The following is an 18,197-nucleotide window of genomic DNA, read 5'->3' on the forward strand; positions in this document are numbered from 1 at the left end:
GTTTTTTACCGCGATTTGCCACGATTTTGTGCAGGGCAAAAGGTCACCAATGTTAAAAGAAGAAAAACGCCCAAATCTGCTAAATTTGAGCGTCAAAAAAGGGTCCGGAACTTGTTTGAGCTTCAGGCGTTCGGCTTCAGGCGACATGTGAACCATCTCCATTGAGAATAATACATTTTTTCCCCTCCAGCGTTTTGTAGCTTCAGGCTTCAAGCTACAAAACGCTCAGGTGTGAATGGGGTCTTAGTGAAAATGTCCAGTTAGCCATTTTCCCTCCCTGGTGTCAAGTGACTCATTAGTGTTACAAGGTTTCAGGTGTGAATGGGGGGCAGGTGTGTTAAATTTGGTGTTATTGCTCTCACTCTTTCATACTGGTCACTGGAAGTTCAACATGGTACCTCATGGCAAAGAACTCTCTTAGAATCTAAAAAAAGAATTGTTGCTCTACATAAAGATGGCCTAGGGTATAAGAAGATTGCCAAGACCCTGAAATTGAGCTGCAGCATGGTGGCCAAGACCATACAGCAGTTTAACAGGACAGGTTCCACCTAGAAAGGTAGCCTCTTCTCATAAGAAAGCCCGCGAACAGTTTGCTGAAGACAAGCAGACTAAGGACATGGATTACTGGAACCATGCTCTGTGGTCTGATGAGGCAAAAATAAACTTATTTGGTTCAGATGGTGTCAAGTGTGTGTCGCAGCAACAAGGTGAGGAGTACAAAGACAAGCGTGTCTTGCCTACAGTCAAGCATGGTGGTGGGAGGGTCATGGTCTGGGGCTGCATGAGTGCTGCCGGCACTGGAGAGCTACAGTTCATTGAGTGAAGCATGAATGCCAACATGTACTGTGACATACTGAAGCAACGCATGATCCCCTCCCTTCAGAGACTGGGCCACAGGGCAGTATTCCAACATGAAAACGACCCCAAACACACCTCCAAGACGACCACTGCCTTACTAAAGAAGCTGAGAGTAAAGGTGGTGGACTGGTCAAACATGTCTGCAGACCTAAACCTATTAAGCTTCTGTGGGGCATCCTCAACAGGAAGGTTGAGGAGCGCAGGGTCTCTAACATTCACCAGCTCTGTGATGTTGTCATGGAGGAGTGGAAGAGGACTCCAGTGGCAACCTGCGAACCTCTGGTGAACTCCATGCCCAAGAGGGTTAAGGCAGTGCTGGAAAATAATGGTGGCCACACAAAAGATTGCCCAATTTGGATATTTTTACTTAGGGATGTACTCAATTTTGTTGCCAATGGTTTAGACATTAATGGCTGTGTGCTGAGGTATTTTAAGGGGACAGCAAATTAGCTGTTATACAAGCTGTACACTCACTACTTTACATTTTAGCAAAGTGTTATTTCTTCAGTATTGTCACATGAAAAGATATGACCACATTTTACATCTGCCCTTTGATTTTTGATTTTAGGTAGGTTCATTGTTCCAAACAATTGTCCCCGAGTGGGAATCAGCACAGGCAGCTAAACGGAAAGTAGAAAGCATGTATGCAGAGTTTTAAACTAGGGTTCACTAGAGTAAACTTGTAGTTGTTATGAAGCCTAAATATGTTTTACCTTAATGCAAATGCATTAAGGTAAAAAAATAAGGCATCAGGATCCCCCCTTTTACTTATCTGATCCCTCATTCAATCCAGCACTGTGCATGTCTGTAGCTCTTCTCTCCCACTTCCTGCTTGTGGGAGCCAATGGCTGTTAATCAAAGACAGTGACGAGCAAGCGGGGGAGCCGGGTCGAGTACCATAGTCTGTGTCAATAGAGGCAGACAGCGGGGCTCGAGAGTAAGCCCACCTGAGTGCCCCCATAAAAAGCAACTTTCTATGGGGGAACTTCACAGAGGAAGGAGCCAGGAGCACCCGCAGGGGACCCAAGAGGAGGAGGTTCAGGGCCGCTCTGTGCAATTCCATTACACAGAACAGGTAAGTGAACAATGATCTTGTTTGGTATTTAAAAAATAAATAAAGGTTAAGCCTTTACAAACACTTTAACAGTACATGAAGGGAATATGAGTCTATCATCACTCCCTAAAATGCTGGTTATATAACCATCTATAGCTTCAATACTTTAAAACTGAAATAAACATGCAGCACAGGGAAGTCGTTGTAAATTTAAAGTAAAGTGCATCTAAAGTTAAAAAAAATATATATATTTTGGATAGAGTATGGAAATAGCTAAAACTCCTGTCAGTTTTTCTTTTTTTTCTGTATGTGCCACCTGTGTCCCTTTGAATAGATTTCTCATTCACTTCCTGTTCAGTAAACACAACAGGTGTGTTTACAAGTGAGAGCAAACTTTCCTAAAGTGATGTATATCTCCTCTTAGACACCTGGAACCAGAAGATTTCCCCACATTTCTGTTACATTTTTCTTCACCTTGTTCACTTCGACTGCAACTTTGAAATCGTGCAACTTCATCTGTAATCGCACAATTTCAAAGCCGCATGTCAGTGCGACTTTGGGTGAGACTTGGAAGATATCTGTGAGGCTTCATGCACAGATGTCTATGCATGCGCCCCCCCCCCCCCCCCCACCACCACAAATCACCAAAAGTATTGTAGGAACTACTTTTTCTAATCGATGGAGCACAGTTTCTTGGTTATATGTATCCCAATATAAAGGATTATAATATTATCAAAAATAGATGTGATATGTGTACCAACATCGTAAATCCAAAAGAAATTTAAGAAATTCAAATTCAGAGTGTGACATCACTATTCAAATGTGACACCACCATTCCAAAGTGACACATATAAAAGTAACAAATTCACTTCTAAGATGTTTTCTTGTGTTTTGCTGTGGAGGGGGCTGGCTCTCAGGGGTGTGCTGAGAAGCTGAGCCAACCACTGCTCAGGCATCTGGGAGGATCCCGGCATTATTGTGGGGATCCCTGCAGAGCCTGGACCGGCTCTGTAACATTAGCCGACAGCAGACTTTAGCCCTCTGTCTGCTGCATCTGGGTCACAAGAGTGCAAAACTAGGTGCTCTCCTGTGACCCATGGGAGAAGTACAGTCAAAAGAGCTTTGGGCATTCTTTTCCTTTAAAGGAAACCTTTACTTCTTCTTTTTTTTTAATTTAACCCCCTCTTACTTTTTGTGCAACATTGTTCTAAATACACATATTCACCTGCCCAGCAAAACCAGTGTTATCTCTCTGGGTTCCGGTGATTCAGCCCACACAGCCATCTTGGTTCTCCTGATGCCGCATACACACGGCCAGACTATCCGGTGGACTTGGTCCGCCCGTGAAGTCTTGACTCAGAATTGTCCACCGGACTCGGCAGTCTGTTCATTTTGATCGCGGCTCCAGGTAGAAGAGAAGGAACTAGTGAAGGAAGTCAATGTCGCTGCCTCCATCGGCGAGATTGACACCTCGCTAGCCCCGTCACCTGGTATGGACCTAAAGGGGAACCCCTACGCCAAAGCAACCCCCCATGTTGAGGGCACGTGGTATGGATAAGGGTCTGATATGGACCTTGGGGGACCCCACGCTGTTTTTTTGGTGTAGGAGTTCCCTTTTAAGTCCATACCAGGTGACAGGGCCACTGAGGTGTCAATCTCGCCGATGGAGGCGGCGACATTGGCTTCCTTCGCTAGTCCTGTCTAACTGGAGCTGCGTTCAAAATGAATGGACTTTTCTCCGTGTGGGCAAGTCCATTAATTTCAAAAGTCCGGTTAACTCGTTTGGAAAGACCGGTGGACCTCCGCTGCAAAGTCTGGCGGTTTGTCCAATTGTGTCTACGTGGCATGAGTCATCAGGAACTGGCTGCATCTTTAGGGTTCAGGCAGCCAAGGCCCGATGATGCACGCAGGCCTGCCCACTGACTGCTCTGTCTCCTTACTCCTGAAGACTTCATGAATGTGTGGCAGAGATATTCCAGGAGGCTGCAGGAGCAGGGACATGTCATTTTTATCTAGGTGAAAATTGTGGTGACAATGGGACCAGAAAAAAATGCAAAAAAATATATACAAACAGAAAAAACTGTCCTTTTCAAATGGTTGCAGTGGATTGAAGTATGATTTTAGACTGAAGGTCTAAAATCGAATGTAAAGTGAGCATCCACATACAATTTTTATTAAGAAAAAGTAATGTTATCTCACATGACCACTCATGGGCTATCTGTGTTGTGGACAGGTATGAAATGGCGGAGCTACTGTCAGTCAACATGATTATTGCTGACACAAAGGAAACTACACTACACTGTGCAACTACATGACTGTCTGTACTCAATCTCCATGTCCGACAATGTTAATGCTGCATTACAAGCATTGTCTTGCACATACATACATACAAGGTGAACTCTATAAAGCCAAACGTCAAGCTTTTGATATAGTAGGCAAGTCACCTCTGTTGAGTTTTTATGCTTTTCTATGTCCTCGTTAGGAGATGAAAGATACATTAGCAAAATTTTGTTCAAAATTTCTCCTTTTTCAATTTTCAAATCATTAATGGGGGAATATTAGCATTCATTTTTGACCGCAGTGACGAGAAAATTTGATGGAACAGGATGGAAAACTTTTCTTTAATAGATACATTTCTACACAGTGAATGTGGTTTTTGTTTGGGAAAATCAATTTATTTGAAAATTAAATATTAAAAGCACAAACAGTTTGAAGTGAGGCCCGAAACGGAAAAGACAGAAAAGAAAAAGTAGTGCAGGGCCGGGCATGACCATGTGTTTAGGGGAGACAATGCATGGGTTAATATGAAGAGATAAGAGGGGAGGGGACAGTGAGTAAAGTCCATGGGGGAGTGGTAATATATAAGGAGGAGGCGGGGCTGGGCTGGGGAACAGAAAGTTGTGGAGAAAGAAATGAGGAGGCAGTTTTTTGCTCTGCTCCTCCAACATGGCTGAGATGTCACTCGGATGAGAGTCTTTATGGATGACCAGGTGAGCGGATCGAGGCTGGGAGGTGAGGGTTGCTGTGCATGCAGAGTTTGCGGCCTCTGGCACCTCTGGCACGCCAGATGAGAAGCCCTCTGGGGGGAACAATCTGGTCTCCCAGCAAAGAATAGCCAGCCGTCTGCCTGAGCAGGGTTTGGGCGGGCTCCACGCCACCAGCCCAGCTTGGTGGGTGGGGCCACGGGCCGTTATGGTGCTGCTTCCCTGCCCGTGAATCGCAGGACTACTACCTCCTCTGCCTGCATCGCTGCGCGGGGAGGAAGGCTCGGCGAGGGAGACTTATTAGTATGGCCGTCAGGGTGCTTATATAAGAAAAAAAAGGTTTTTAAGGGGGCGGGGCTCTGCGGGTGGGCGTGGCCTATACGGGCAGCGCGAGATGGCACAAGATGGCGGTGGAAGGACGAGGTTGACCTTCCAGGTCACAGTATGTGAGGGCATGTGTGGAACCATGGCAGGAGGCGGAGTTTCGGGGGTGAGACAGGCACTACAACAGAGGGACTCCACGGCCCCCAGGACCTCTTTGCCTGGGGGGCTGATGACACCACCGGTCCTGGTCTAGGACGACAGGTCAGAAGGCGAGCTGACAGTGTGCGAGGAGGAGGAGCTGCAGGAATGCGAGCCAGCGATGGGGACAGTGGTGCAGTGGTGGGGTTGTCAGGTAATGGTAGGATGGAGATAAGGATTGCAGATGCAATAAAAAAAAAAAAACGAGAGATGTACGGGTGCTTTGATTGTCCCCTGGGAACACAATTAAATAGGAGGTCCGGGATACAATTTGAAAAGGTAAGTGTGTGGAGATCTTCTCGTTATGGCCCCCTTTAAAAAAAAAAAGGGGGGGGGGGAATTTACATTTTAAGTGTGCAGGGTCATGCAGGAAGATTACGGGAAAAAGGATGAAGGTAAGAGGAGGTACCGATTGATTTTGTGGAAGGCGGTCGCCATTGTGCGATTGTCATGGGGGGGAAGAACCCGAACATGGTTCGGCGTTTTTCTGTTGTATGTAGGCCAGTGGTAGGTGCACATGTTAAAAGGGGGGATCTGATTGGCTACAGGATGATGAGCAGTTTAGACCTCGCAGGTCGATATGGCCATCTCTTAATGGGGATCAAAGGATAGCGGCTTCTGGATGCAGTTTCTGTAGTGGTAGAGGCCCCCGAAGCAGTTCCTTCGGGGGGTATATCCCCCTCTGGACGGTCGGCCGAAAAGGAAGGGGGGTGGGTTGGCAGTGCAATGTGAGCTCCTGTCAGTTCAGTGGTTTTTGACGTTAAACACGAGTGTTAAAGGGGTGGGGGGACCCATCCATTGTATCGTGGCTTCACGTGAGGACAATGTACAGGCGAGCCTAGTCACACAAGGGATGACTTTTAGAAGGGGGTGAAAAGGTTGCAGCCTTTCATAAGTAGATACCCGGATAAAGAAATGATGAGGATACTTGCCTCCGGGGTTTTTAATGGTATCTACAGCGGGGATGGTGCCTGAGAAGGAACCAAACAAGTTTTGCCTCATTTCCCCACTTATCTGTAAAAAAAAAAAAAAAAGAGTTCTGTCATAATCCAATGCGGTGCACTGTGTCCAAAACTTCACGTACACAGCTATAAGTGGGTTAGGTGTGACGGAAAAGGGGCGCCTATGGTGAACTAGGAATCCGTGTTCCACTTGCTTACAGTTTATTCGGAGAGCTTTGGCTGCTGGACAGATGCTGGCAAGAGGAGTTTTTTTTTTACTTGGAACGATGCCTGCCCATGGGTTGCTCAATTTAGTGGGCCATGGTTAGATGTTTTGGTAATTACTGGAGTGGGGGGGGGGTAGAGACGTGTCGGTCCCTGATTCAATCATACATGGCTTGGACGGTTTTGTGTGTTGGGCCGCCTTCCTCTGATGTGTGTGCAATTATACTTTATACATTGCAGCACATTGCAGGTAGGTTCATTAGTGCCATTGGCTGCACAACACAGAGGGCCGACGAGGGATATTGTACTATTTTGTTCTGGCATTGTGATTGTTTCAGGGGTTACGGAGGGTCATCTGCCGGTGACTAAGTTGGAGGTGCTATAGAAGGGGGTGTGGGGGGCCCAGGGATGGCGTGAGGTACAGTTGAGGACTTTGCATTCGTTGCTGGGTAAGTTCAATTTCACCTGCCGGTTTTATTCCGATGAGTGGGTTTTGGCCGACGGCTGCCGTCTGCTACAGTGGGGGTTTCAGGCCCTGGCTAATTTATACAGTTACATGTGGAACATAGGGAGGGTTAGAAGGTTTGGTACGTGTTCTTGGCCACATATAACGGACGATAGAGGGATACCAGGTCGATGGGAAAAGAGGTCACGAACACGGCGGGGTAAACAGGTTTTGGAGAAATTTTTTCTTTCAGGGGCAATAGAGTGAGGAAATTTGGCCCCAATTTTGTTGGGTCGAGGTGGGGTGTTCATTCATAAACGTGTGCTATTGGAATTTTTCCAGTGGTTCCGGCTATGGAACTGGGGTAAGGGTCATGCAGGAACCTGACACGGAGTTGAATTGTGAATATGTGGGTGTGGTTTACGTGGTCAACCACATGTCCGCATTGTCACAACTGGTGATACGGCGGCTATGCCATTTTGTGTTGCATTAGGTGCAGTTGAACATTTTCTATATGCTATTCATCTTGCAGGCTTCGGAAACATGGGGGGCTTACTCCTTGCATCTGTTTTCGGTGGGAGTTAGCCGGCCACAGAGGGGGAGGAGTTCTGGGAGATGCCATTGGAGTCACCACGGGAGGTAACAGGGCGGTCAGCCAGTGAGTCCATATGGGCGGCTTACGTGAAGGTATGAAAAGAAGGGTGGGTTGTTCGGTGCAAGAGTCTGAGGTCAAACATGGCTATGTGGGGGGTAAGGTTGTTGGTGGTACTGTGGTTCCAGTAACTTGGTAAACGGGGGTCGGTATCTGCCATTGAGTGGAAACTGGTGGGTTTTTGGCTTTTGTTTAACCTGCGGTGCAGGGTGGATTGAAAAAAAAAAAAGAGTTGGATTGGACAATTAAAAAAAAAAAAAAAGAAAGAAAAATGAATAAAAAAATGCTCAAAGGGTTAGAGGGGTGGAGGTGCTGCTGTTTGTTACCAGGATTCAGGGTAATAAAAAAATAAATAAAAAAGGGATAAAACGTTTAGGGAGTTTCTAGGGTTTGGAACAGATGGCATGGGGGGCAGTTCATGTGGCGCAAGGCTGGGAAGTATTGGTTGAGGTTCCAGTTCAGGTCGGTGTTCTGAAAATGCCACTGAGACGCAAGGTTGGATGGTGCAGAATACGCTTCACACTCCTTCCACATCGGGGCAGCTGTAGAAGCTGCCAGATGTGGGTTGGATGAGGCGGCGGTAAGGAGGAATGGTAGGTGGGAAGCAAAGCGATTACGCACTTACCTATGCCTTCATGTGGTGGTGGAATAAATAATAATAAAAATAAATAAATAATAAAACTAAAAATAAAACACGAGTGGGGGAGTAGTCTGTACATACAAGCTGTGTTGTTTGTGGTATGGGGTACATTGGTTTACTTTAAAGTTGGTGCTGCCTTTGTTTGGCGTGTTTTTCGTCCAGATGGAGGACTTATACGCCTCGTCTGGATTTTCTTTGTTATCTGTATGTTTGTTGGGGGGGCCAGGAGAGCAGATGCAAGATCGGTTGTCAGACAGTTGGGTAGTTAGAGGAGGGAGGCATGTGTTCACTGGCTAGGTGTATGGGGGTTGAGGTGGAGCAAGGTGATATGGGAAATGGAACGTTAGGCACGGCGGGATAAACCGTCGGCTGTCTGGGTTATGCATGAAAGGGGTAATACTTTTGGTTTCGAATGATCAGGGAGCTGATCTCGGATGTTAAGTCAGATATTTTACAACTTCGTACAGTTGTCTAACACTCAGGTGGTGGGGAGGTTGTGGCTCAGGATGGGGGACCTGGTGATCAGGCAAGTAGAGGTGGATACTAATGTGGGCCTGTAACCAAGGGTGTTAGAATACACCTCTAGGTAGTGGGGATTGTTTTCTGGGCTCTGGGGCTGCAAGATGGGATCCAGCGGGCCCCGGGAGTGTGGGGGAGCCCTTAAGGGTAAAGTGTCATCCTTGTGGGCTGTGGCAGTGTTTTGTTGGTCTTTGACGGTGGCAGTAAACATATGTGATGGAAAGGGGTGGGGGGCTCATCGGTAGTATGTGCCCCTCCGGTGTATTCCAGCGAAAGGTTAGCTGGAATACTGTAATGGTTGCACTATGGCCATTTATACTTATATGTGTTGGAGTTTCGGGGTGCCGTCAAAGACCAACAGACTGGAGTTAAACAAGTTGTTACGGAGGTGATATTTTGGTATATATTTGATATTGGAGTTATTTATATGGTGTGAATAATAAATAGGCTGCTATGGCCATTTATACTCCAAAATTAAGGTGTGGTCTCATCATTTTAGAAGGGTAAGAAATGGGGATGTTGGAGTACAAGTGGTATAGCAGTAAGAGGCAGGTTGGGTACCTCTGAACTACACTGGTCAAGTGAGGCCCAAAACGGAAAAGACAGAAAAGAAAAAGTAGTGCAGGGCATGACTATGTGTTTAGGGGAGACAATGCAAGGGTTAATATGAAGAGATAAGAGGGGAGGGGACAGTGAGTAAAGTCCATGGGGGAGTGGTAATATATAAGGAGGAGGCGGGGCTGGGCTGGGGAACAGAAAGTTGTGGAGAAAGAAATGAGGAGGCAGTTTTCCCATCCACCCTCCCTATATGTTGTCTGTGTTTGTTGGTTTATGTGTTTTCTTTCTTTCAGGAGCAATGCAGATGGTCGTCATGGCAGGTGTGGATTGGCGGTGTTTTGTTGGTCTTTGACGGTGGCAGTAAACATATGTGATGGAAAGGGGTAGGGGGCTCATCGGTAGTATGTGCCCGTCCGGTGTATTCCAGCGAAAGGTTAGCTGGAATACTGTAATGGTTGCACTGCGGGAAGGGGGTTGTCTCCAAGCTGATTATCCGCTGGAGGCCTATCGTGTGGGAAAAGGTCCCGCAGTGTATTGGTGGAATATGGGTTGGAGTTCCGGGGTGCCGTCAAAGACCAACAGACTGGAATTAAACAAGTTGTTACGGAGGTAATATTTTGGTATATATTTGATATTGGAGTTATTTATGTGGTGTGAATAATAAATAGGCTGCTATGGCCATTTATACTCCAAAATTAAGGTGTGGTCTCATCATTTTAGAAGGGTAAGAAATGGGGATGTTGGAGTACAAGTGGTATAGCAGTAAGAGGCAGGTTGGGTACCTCTGAACTACACTGGTCAAGTGAGGCCCGAAACGGAAAAGACAGAAAAGAAAAAGTAGTGCAGGGCCGGGCATGACCATGTATTTAGGGGAGACAATGCATGGGTTAATATGAAGAGATAAGAGGGGAGGGGACAGTGAGTAAAGTCCATGGGGGAGTGGTAATATATAAGGAGGAGGCGGGGCTGGGCTGGGGAACAGAAAGTTGTGGAGAAAGAAATGAGGAGGCAGTTTTTCCCATCCACCCGCCCTATATGTTGTCTGTGTTTATTGGTTTATGTGTTTTCTTTCTTTCAGGAGCAATGCAGATGGTCGTCATGGCAGGTGTGGATTGGCAGTGTTTTGTTGGTCTTTGACGGTGGCAGTAAACATATGTGATGGAAAGGGGTAGGGGGCTCATCGGTAGTATGTGCCCGTCCGGTGTATTCCAGCGAAAGGTTAGCTGGAATACTGTAATGGTTGCACTGCGGGAAGGGGGTTGTCTCCAAGCTGATTATCCGCTGGAGGCCTATCGTGTGGGAAAAGGTCCCGCAGTGTATTGGTGGAATATGTGTTGGAGTTCCGGGGTGCCGTCAAAGACCAACAGACTGGAGTTAAACAAGTTGTTACGGAGGTAATATTTTGGTATATATTTGATATTGGAGTTATTTATGTGGTGTGAATAATAAATAGGCTGCTATGGCCATTTATACTCCAAAATTAAGGTTTGGTCTCATCATTTTAGAAGGGTAAGAAATGGGGATGTTGGAGTACAAGTGGTATAGCAGTAAGAGGCAGGTTGGGTACCTCAGAACTACACTGGTCAAGTGAGGCCCGAAACGGAAAAGACAGAAAAGAAAAAGTAGTGCAGGGCCGGGCATGACCATGTGTTTAGGGGAGACAATGCATGGGTTAATATGAAGAGATAAGAGGGGAGGGGACAGTGAGTAAAGTCCATGGGGGAGTGGTATTATATAAGGAGGAGGCGGGCTGGGCTGGGGAACAGAAAGTTGTGGAGAAAGAAATGAGGAGGCAGTTTTTCCCACCCACCCTCCCTATATGTTGTCTGTGTTTGTTGGTTTATGTGTTTTCTTTCTTTCAGGAGCATGGCAGATGGTCGTCATGGCAGCTGTGGATTGGCAGTGTTTTGTTGGTCTTTGACGGTGGCAGTAAACATATGTGATGGAAAAGGGTGGGGGGCTCATTGGTAGTATGTGCCCCTCCGGTGTATTCCAGTGAAAGGTTAGCTGGAATACTGTAATGGTTGCACTGCGGGAAGGGGGTTGTCTCCGAGCTGATCATTCACTGGAGGCCTATCGTGTGGAAAAAGGTCCCGCAGTGTATTGGTGGAATATGTGTTAGAGTTCCGGGGTGCCGTCAAAGACCAACAGACTGGAGTTAAACAAGTTGTTACGGAGGTGATATTTTGGTATATATTTGATATTTATAGGTTGGGTACCTCTGAACTACACTGGTCAAGTACTTTCAACCAATATTTTTCCAATCGTTGAATAACTGAATTTTCATAGGATTGCATGACAATTTGATTAAAAATATACTAGTATATGGACAGCCTAATCCTCACTTTCAGATCCTTCTGACACCAGCACAGGCAATGTTGTCACTGGGCCAGGCAGGCACAGAGGGCAATAAAAACCTGACCGATATTCTACACTTTCTGCACTCTACGAAAGAAACAAGCTTTTGTTGCTGTCGCTGTCCCAACCAGGAGGATATCCTAGCACTCCATGCACTTCCTGTAGTTTTTTTGTCTGGGCTTTAAACTAACCACTCCACTATAACTGCCTACCTGCAAGAAGCAAGGTGCCATAAGATATACTTTAGGCTTGAGAAACTGGACCTGTGCACCCCAAGAGCCTCGGAACCAGCGTAGCCAATGTATGCAAATTGCAGCTTGAAGTTCAAGTCAGGCCTTTGGCCCCCTACACATATCACAGTGCATCTTACGATACAGTGTGCACACATCAATCACAGTTAACTGTGCTGTAACATAGACTTTCTAGTGGATTTATTTAAAAAAATGCAGCAAAAGATAAGAGAGATCCGGCCCGCTGTAACCAATGTGATGCCAGCTTGTCATTTCTATAGGTCTTGGAAAACAGACAGCTGCAATCTTATTAAATAGTTAGTTAGTAAGTTTGAATAAAGACACCAGTCTATCCAGTTCAACCTGAGTGAGTGTGTGCGTGTCTACAATTGTCCCTATCCCTATACACTGTGTCTCATTCAGATGCTCCTCTATTATTATTATATATTTAAGGTACCTATATAGCGCCGTCAATTTACACAGTGCTCCACACATACATCACGCACGCACATCGGTCCCTACCCTCAAGGAGCTCACAATCCAAGGTCCCCAACTCACATTTATATAATAGGGCCAATTTTTTGGACAGAAGCCAATTAACCTAGCAGCATGTCTTTGGAGTGAAACGACTTTGGACAGAATGACACTTTGTTATGAATTATAGTTGGCAATCAGAAATCAGGGCAATAAAATATAATACATGGACTGATGACAAGTACAGATAGCAGCCAATCATGTGCTTCATTTAATTAAATTCTTCATATCTTCTAAACATTCCACTAACAAATGATGAGACTCGTTATACTGTAGTCAAGGCGTTAACAATTACAATTTTTACTCTTAAGATAGCACACAAAAAACTGGAACAAAATTGGTGCATCAACATTGATTTAAAGATCACAGTGACTATAGTAACTTTGTATAGTTTCCATTACCAGGTCAAACATACAAGACAAACCAATGTAAATTAGCTGCAATTCCTGAAGTTTTAATGAAGCTTAGCCAACGTATGTCTCAGAAGATAGATGTACATAGTTATATGAGAAATAGGTTAGGAGATGATGAATATGCATTTTTAACTGTGATGTCATCTTACCAGATAGCAATTCTGTTCTTGGGATAATCCAGTTTATCTATACAGTCCAGGAAATAGGGCATTGTATGTGCAGCATTCCTTGCTATGATGGCAATCAGGACACTCGGCTTCTGCAGAGGAGATTCAGCAACAATTTCTTCATCGATATTCAACTCTTCACCGGTCGCACATGAAATGGAAAAGTAAAAGGGCAGCAGAAGCAAGCAAATACAAGCGGTAGGGACTGCAGCCATGTTACATAGAGCCTGCTGATGAGCATACTGCTCTGGCTGTATTCTGTGAGCTGAGTCTCTACAGGCATTGCAAGGGGGGGATGGAGCTGAAATTTGAGAGCGTGAGTCCACCAGTGGGGGCTCAAGGTTTGAATAGAGAAGAGTCAGTTGCAGGCATGCAGAAAGTGATGTTTAATCCACTGTAATCCATTTCACGGGTATGTCATTCACAATCTCTTCACTTTTCTGTTAAATGGCCTAAAAAAATTCTTTATTACAAACCCTAAATAGTAAAAAGGTATTCATGGAGCTGAGGGTGTCTGCCGCTGGAATTTCACTCATACACAGGACAGCTTTATAGCAAGCTGAATAATAAATGAGAACTTTAAAAAAATATGGAGCAGTGCCTGAAAATGTTACAGAGATTTCTACTATACTTGGCAGGTCAAAGAATTACTTAGCGTTCGTTGAGCAAGTAGAAATCAGCAGATTGATCTGATGAAATGCTCCCAGACCACATCACAATGTTTCGTAATTGGTAGATTAGATGAAATCTAAATCTTTCCAAATTCACCTGTAAATGCTGGATACTTTGTACTGACATCACCTCGGTTTTCAGTAGTTTCAAGGCTCATTTATACTGGTTGCGTTACGCTGCATGTTTCCTAAAGGTGCAAACTGATCCGGTCAAATGGGTACCACAACTAAATCATCAACAGGGGGCAGAAACAATATAGCAAGGTGGGCTTTTGAAGTATCCAACACCAAACACAATTATTAATATTATAAATGTTATTTAAAAAAAATATATATAAAGTATCTCACAAAAGTGGGTACACCTCTCACATTTTGTAAATATATTATTATATCTTTTCATGTGACAACACTGAAGAAATTACACTTTGCTACAATGTAAAGTAGTGAGTGTACAGCTTGTATAAAAGTGTAAATTTCCTGTCCCCTCAAAATAACTCAACACACAGCCATTAATGTCTAAACCGCTGTCAAAAGTGAGTACACCCCTAACTGAAAATGTCCAAATGAGGCCCAAAGTGTCACTATTTTGTGTGGCCACCATTATTTTCCAGCACTGCCTTAACCCTCTTGGGCATGGAGTTCACCAGAGCTTCACAGGTTGCCACTAGAATCCTCTTCCACACCTCCATAATGGCATCATGGAGCTGGTGGATGTTAGAGACCTTGCGCTCCTCCAGATGCTCAATAGGGTTTAGGTCTGGAGACATGCTTGGCCAGTCCATCACCTTTACCTTCAGCTTCCTTAGCAAGGCAGTGGCCCTCTTGGAGGTGTGTTTGGGGTCGTTATCATGCAGAAGTACTGCCCTGTGGCCCAGTCTCCAAGGGGAGGGGATCATGCTCTGCTTCAGTATGTCACAGTACATGTTGGCATTCATGGTTCCCTCAATGAATTGTAGCTTCCCAGCGCTGCCAGCACTCATGCAGCTCCAGACCATGACACTCCCACCACCATGCTTGACTGTAGGCGAGACACACTTGTCTTTGTACTCCTCACCTGGGCCGCCACACATGCTTAACACCATCTGAACCAAATAAGTTTACCTTTGTCTCATTAGACCATAAGTTTTAAAATTCAAAGTACTAACGATAATTTACAAAGCCATCCATAACTCTGCAGCCAGCTACATCATTCTGCCTCCAGCTACATCACTACTTGGGATGACCGCTCCATTGTCACCTCCTCCCATCCTCGCCTCCAGGATTTCTCCAAAGCTTCTCCCATCCTTTGGAACTCTCTACCCCAATCTATCCGACTGTCCCCTAATCTATACATCTTTAGGCGATCCCTGAAAACCCTTCTCTTCAAAGAAGCTTATCCTGCTTCTAACTAACACTGTTTTACTTCCTCCATCAGCTCATCCCCCCACAGCTATTACCTTTTGTATCAATTGACCCTATCTTTTTAGATGGTAAGCTCTAACAAGCAGGGCCCTCTGATTCCTCTTGTACCACATTGTAATGTAACTGTAATGTCTGCCCTCATGTTGTAAAGCGCTGCGCAAACTGTTGGCGCTGTATAAAACCTGTATTATAATAATATTATTATTATATTATTATACAGGATTTATATAGCGCTAACAGTTTGCGCAGCACTTTACAACATGAGGGCAGACAGTACATTTACAATACAAAAGGGACTAGAGGGCCCTGCTCGTTAGAGCTTACAATCTAGAAGGGAGGGTCAAGTTGAAACAAAAAAGGTAATAACTGTTGGGGATGAGCTGATGGAGAAAATGAAAATACAGTTGTTAGGTGTGGGTAGGATAGGCTTCTCTGAAGAGAAGGGTTTTCAGGGATCGCCTAAAAGCTAATAAAGTAGGAGATAGGCGGACAGATTGGGGTAGGGCATTCCATAGGATTGGAGAGGCTTTGGAAAAGTCCTGGAGGCGAGCATGGGAGGAGGTGATGAGAGAGCTGGAGAGCAGAAGGTCTTGAGAGGAACGAAGAGAACGTGTGGGTTGGTATTTAGAGACTAAGCTAGTGATGTAGCTGGGGGCAGAGTTGTGGATGGCTTTGTAAGTAGTTGTTAGTATTTTGAATTTAATTATTTGGCTGAGCGATACATAATACATAATTATTACATAATAATAATGTATAATAATAATCAGTCCACAGGATATGGTTCTACTAATCCATGTCCTTAGTCTGCTTGTTTTCAGTAAACTGTTTGTGGGCTTTCTTGTGCATCATCTTTAGAAGAGGCTTCCTTCTGGGATGACAGCCATGCAGACCAATTTGATGCAATGTGGGGCATATGGTCTCAGCACTGAAAGGCTGACCCCCCCCACCCCTTCAACCTCTGCAGCAATGCTGGCAGCACTCATACGTCTATTTCCCAAAGACAACCTCTTGATATGACGCTGAGCATGTGCACTCAACTCCTTTGGTCGACCATGACGAGGCCTGTTCTGAATGGAACCTGTCCTGTTAAACCGCTGTATGGTCTTGTCCACCGTGCTTCAGCTCAGTTTCAGGGTCCTGGCAACGTTTTTATAGCCTAGGCCAAGGGTCGGTAACCCCTGGCATGCGTGCCAGACATGGCACGCTGCTGCATTTATGTTGGCACGCGAGGCGTGTGGCCAGTCATCAGTTTTGTTGACAGCACCTGCAAACAGCGCAGTGGTTGAAATATCCTGTCTTTCACTGCTGCTCAATGCAATCCCTACCTCCCCATAGATTCCCAGCACAGCCGCGCTCGTTGGCTGTGTCTGGGTCCCAGAATGGAAGCGTGTGTGCTTGGTAGCCAGGCGCCAGCGCTGTGCGTTGCGTCACGCACTGATTCCCAGGTGGCCAGATCTGGTGGGATTACTACAAGGGGGAGGCAATGGCTGTGGTCCTGTACCACGTGGAAGCGCCTGGGACACACTGTGAAGCAGGAGGGGGGACTGCTCTCCTCGGTAGCTGCTAAGTATAAGCATTCTCTTAGTGGTACTTGCTGGCTTTGCTTTTTTGTTTTTCCCTCTGGAAAATTCTGGGTCCATGGGGTTTGGTTTGCTTTTGGTGACTGTTGGCTGAGGTTATGGGAGGGGAACAGGGTTGACTGGAAGTGTATTGTTTCATTAATGGGGTGTTATGACTTTGCAAATTTGGTGGCAGATGTGTGAGTGAATATGCTGCAGTCTGTGTATGTATGTGCATGTGCAGTTGTGTGTGTGGGTATGTGTGTGTAGCTGCAGGAAATATTGTGCTTGGCAGCGCATGTGTCATGTGTTGTTATATATGTGGTTGCAGTGTGTGTATGCATGCAAATGTGTTGGTACGGATGGTGGTATGGGTGTTGTGATTGGTGTGGATGTGCGATTTGTCACGGGTGGGGTTATATCTACTTCCCTTTTTTTTTGCGCTGGTGATTGGGTGTGGTTTTTATGTGAGAATGCATGTGTGAACACACATGCATGGGTGGTTTGGACATATTCAGGATTATGTGGTTATTATAGGTGGTAGGGTATTGGGCATTTGAGGTACAGCTGGGTTGGATTGAAGGTAGGATATCCTTGGTAGAGTCATGGTTTGGTGATTGTGAGATTATGGGGGGTATGGTTGTATGTGGTGCATGGTCTTAGTATGATGGAGTGTTTTAGCAGGACTCTGGTGACCCTGATGTAATGCAGAGGGACCCTGATGTAATATGGACTGACTCTGGGGGCTCTGATGTAAAGCAGGGGACTCTGGGGTACCCTGGTGTATTGCGGAAGGACCCTGATGTAATGTGGAGGGACCCTGGGGACCCCAATGTAATGCTGAGGACTCGGGGGACCCTGATGTAATGCAGAGGGACCCTGATGTAATGCAGATGGACCCTGGGGACCCTGATGTAATGCGGAGGGACCCTGATGTAATATCAGAAGACTCTGAGGACCCTGATATAATATGGAGAGACTCTGGGGACCCTGATGTAATACGGAGAGATTATGGGGAACCTGATTTAATGCAGAGAGATTCTGGGGGCCCCGATGTAATGGGGAGGGACCCTGGGGACCCTAAAATAATGCAGAGGGACCCTGAATTAATGCAGAGGAACTCTGAATTAATGCGGAGGGACCCTGATGTAATGCAGAGGGACTCTGGGGACCCTGATGTACTGTAATATGGGGAGACCTTATGTAATGTAGAGAAACTCTGGGGACCCTGATGTCATACGGAGGGACTCTGGGGACCCAGATGTAAAGCAGAGGGACCCTGGTGTAATGCGGAGGGACCCAGGGGACCCTGATGTATTCCGGAGGGACTCTGATGTAATGCAGAGGGATCCTGATGTAATATGGGGAGACTCTGGGGACCCTGATATAATATACAGAGACTCTGGTGACCCTGATGTAATACGGAGAGATTCTGGGGACCCTGATGTAATGTGGAGGGACCCTGA

At 45.8% G+C, this 18,197-nt stretch overlaps 1 protein-coding gene across 1 annotated transcript in view; it reads right to left on the reverse strand.

The window, feature by feature from the left end:
* Nucleotides 1-13,371, reverse strand: part of COLGALT2 (collagen beta(1-O)galactosyltransferase 2) — a 148,679-nt gene extending 135,308 nt beyond the window's left edge. The window contains exon 1 of the mRNA XM_077452656.1: nt 13,083-13,371. Within this exon, the coding sequence (XP_077308782.1) occupies nt 13,083-13,315 (233 nt within the window). The 5' untranslated portion in view covers nt 13,316-13,371. The remainder of the gene's footprint in view (nt 1-13,082) is intronic.
* Between the last annotated feature and the right edge of the window lie 4,826 nt (nt 13,372-18,197).

The sequence above is a fragment of the Lithobates pipiens genome, unplaced genomic scaffold, assembly GCF_037356315.1.
Source record: "Lithobates pipiens isolate NorthernLeopardFrog02 unplaced genomic scaffold, aLitPip1_a1.2 Scaffold_23, whole genome shotgun sequence".
Lineage (NCBI taxonomy): Eukaryota > Metazoa > Chordata > Amphibia > Anura > Ranidae > Lithobates > Lithobates pipiens.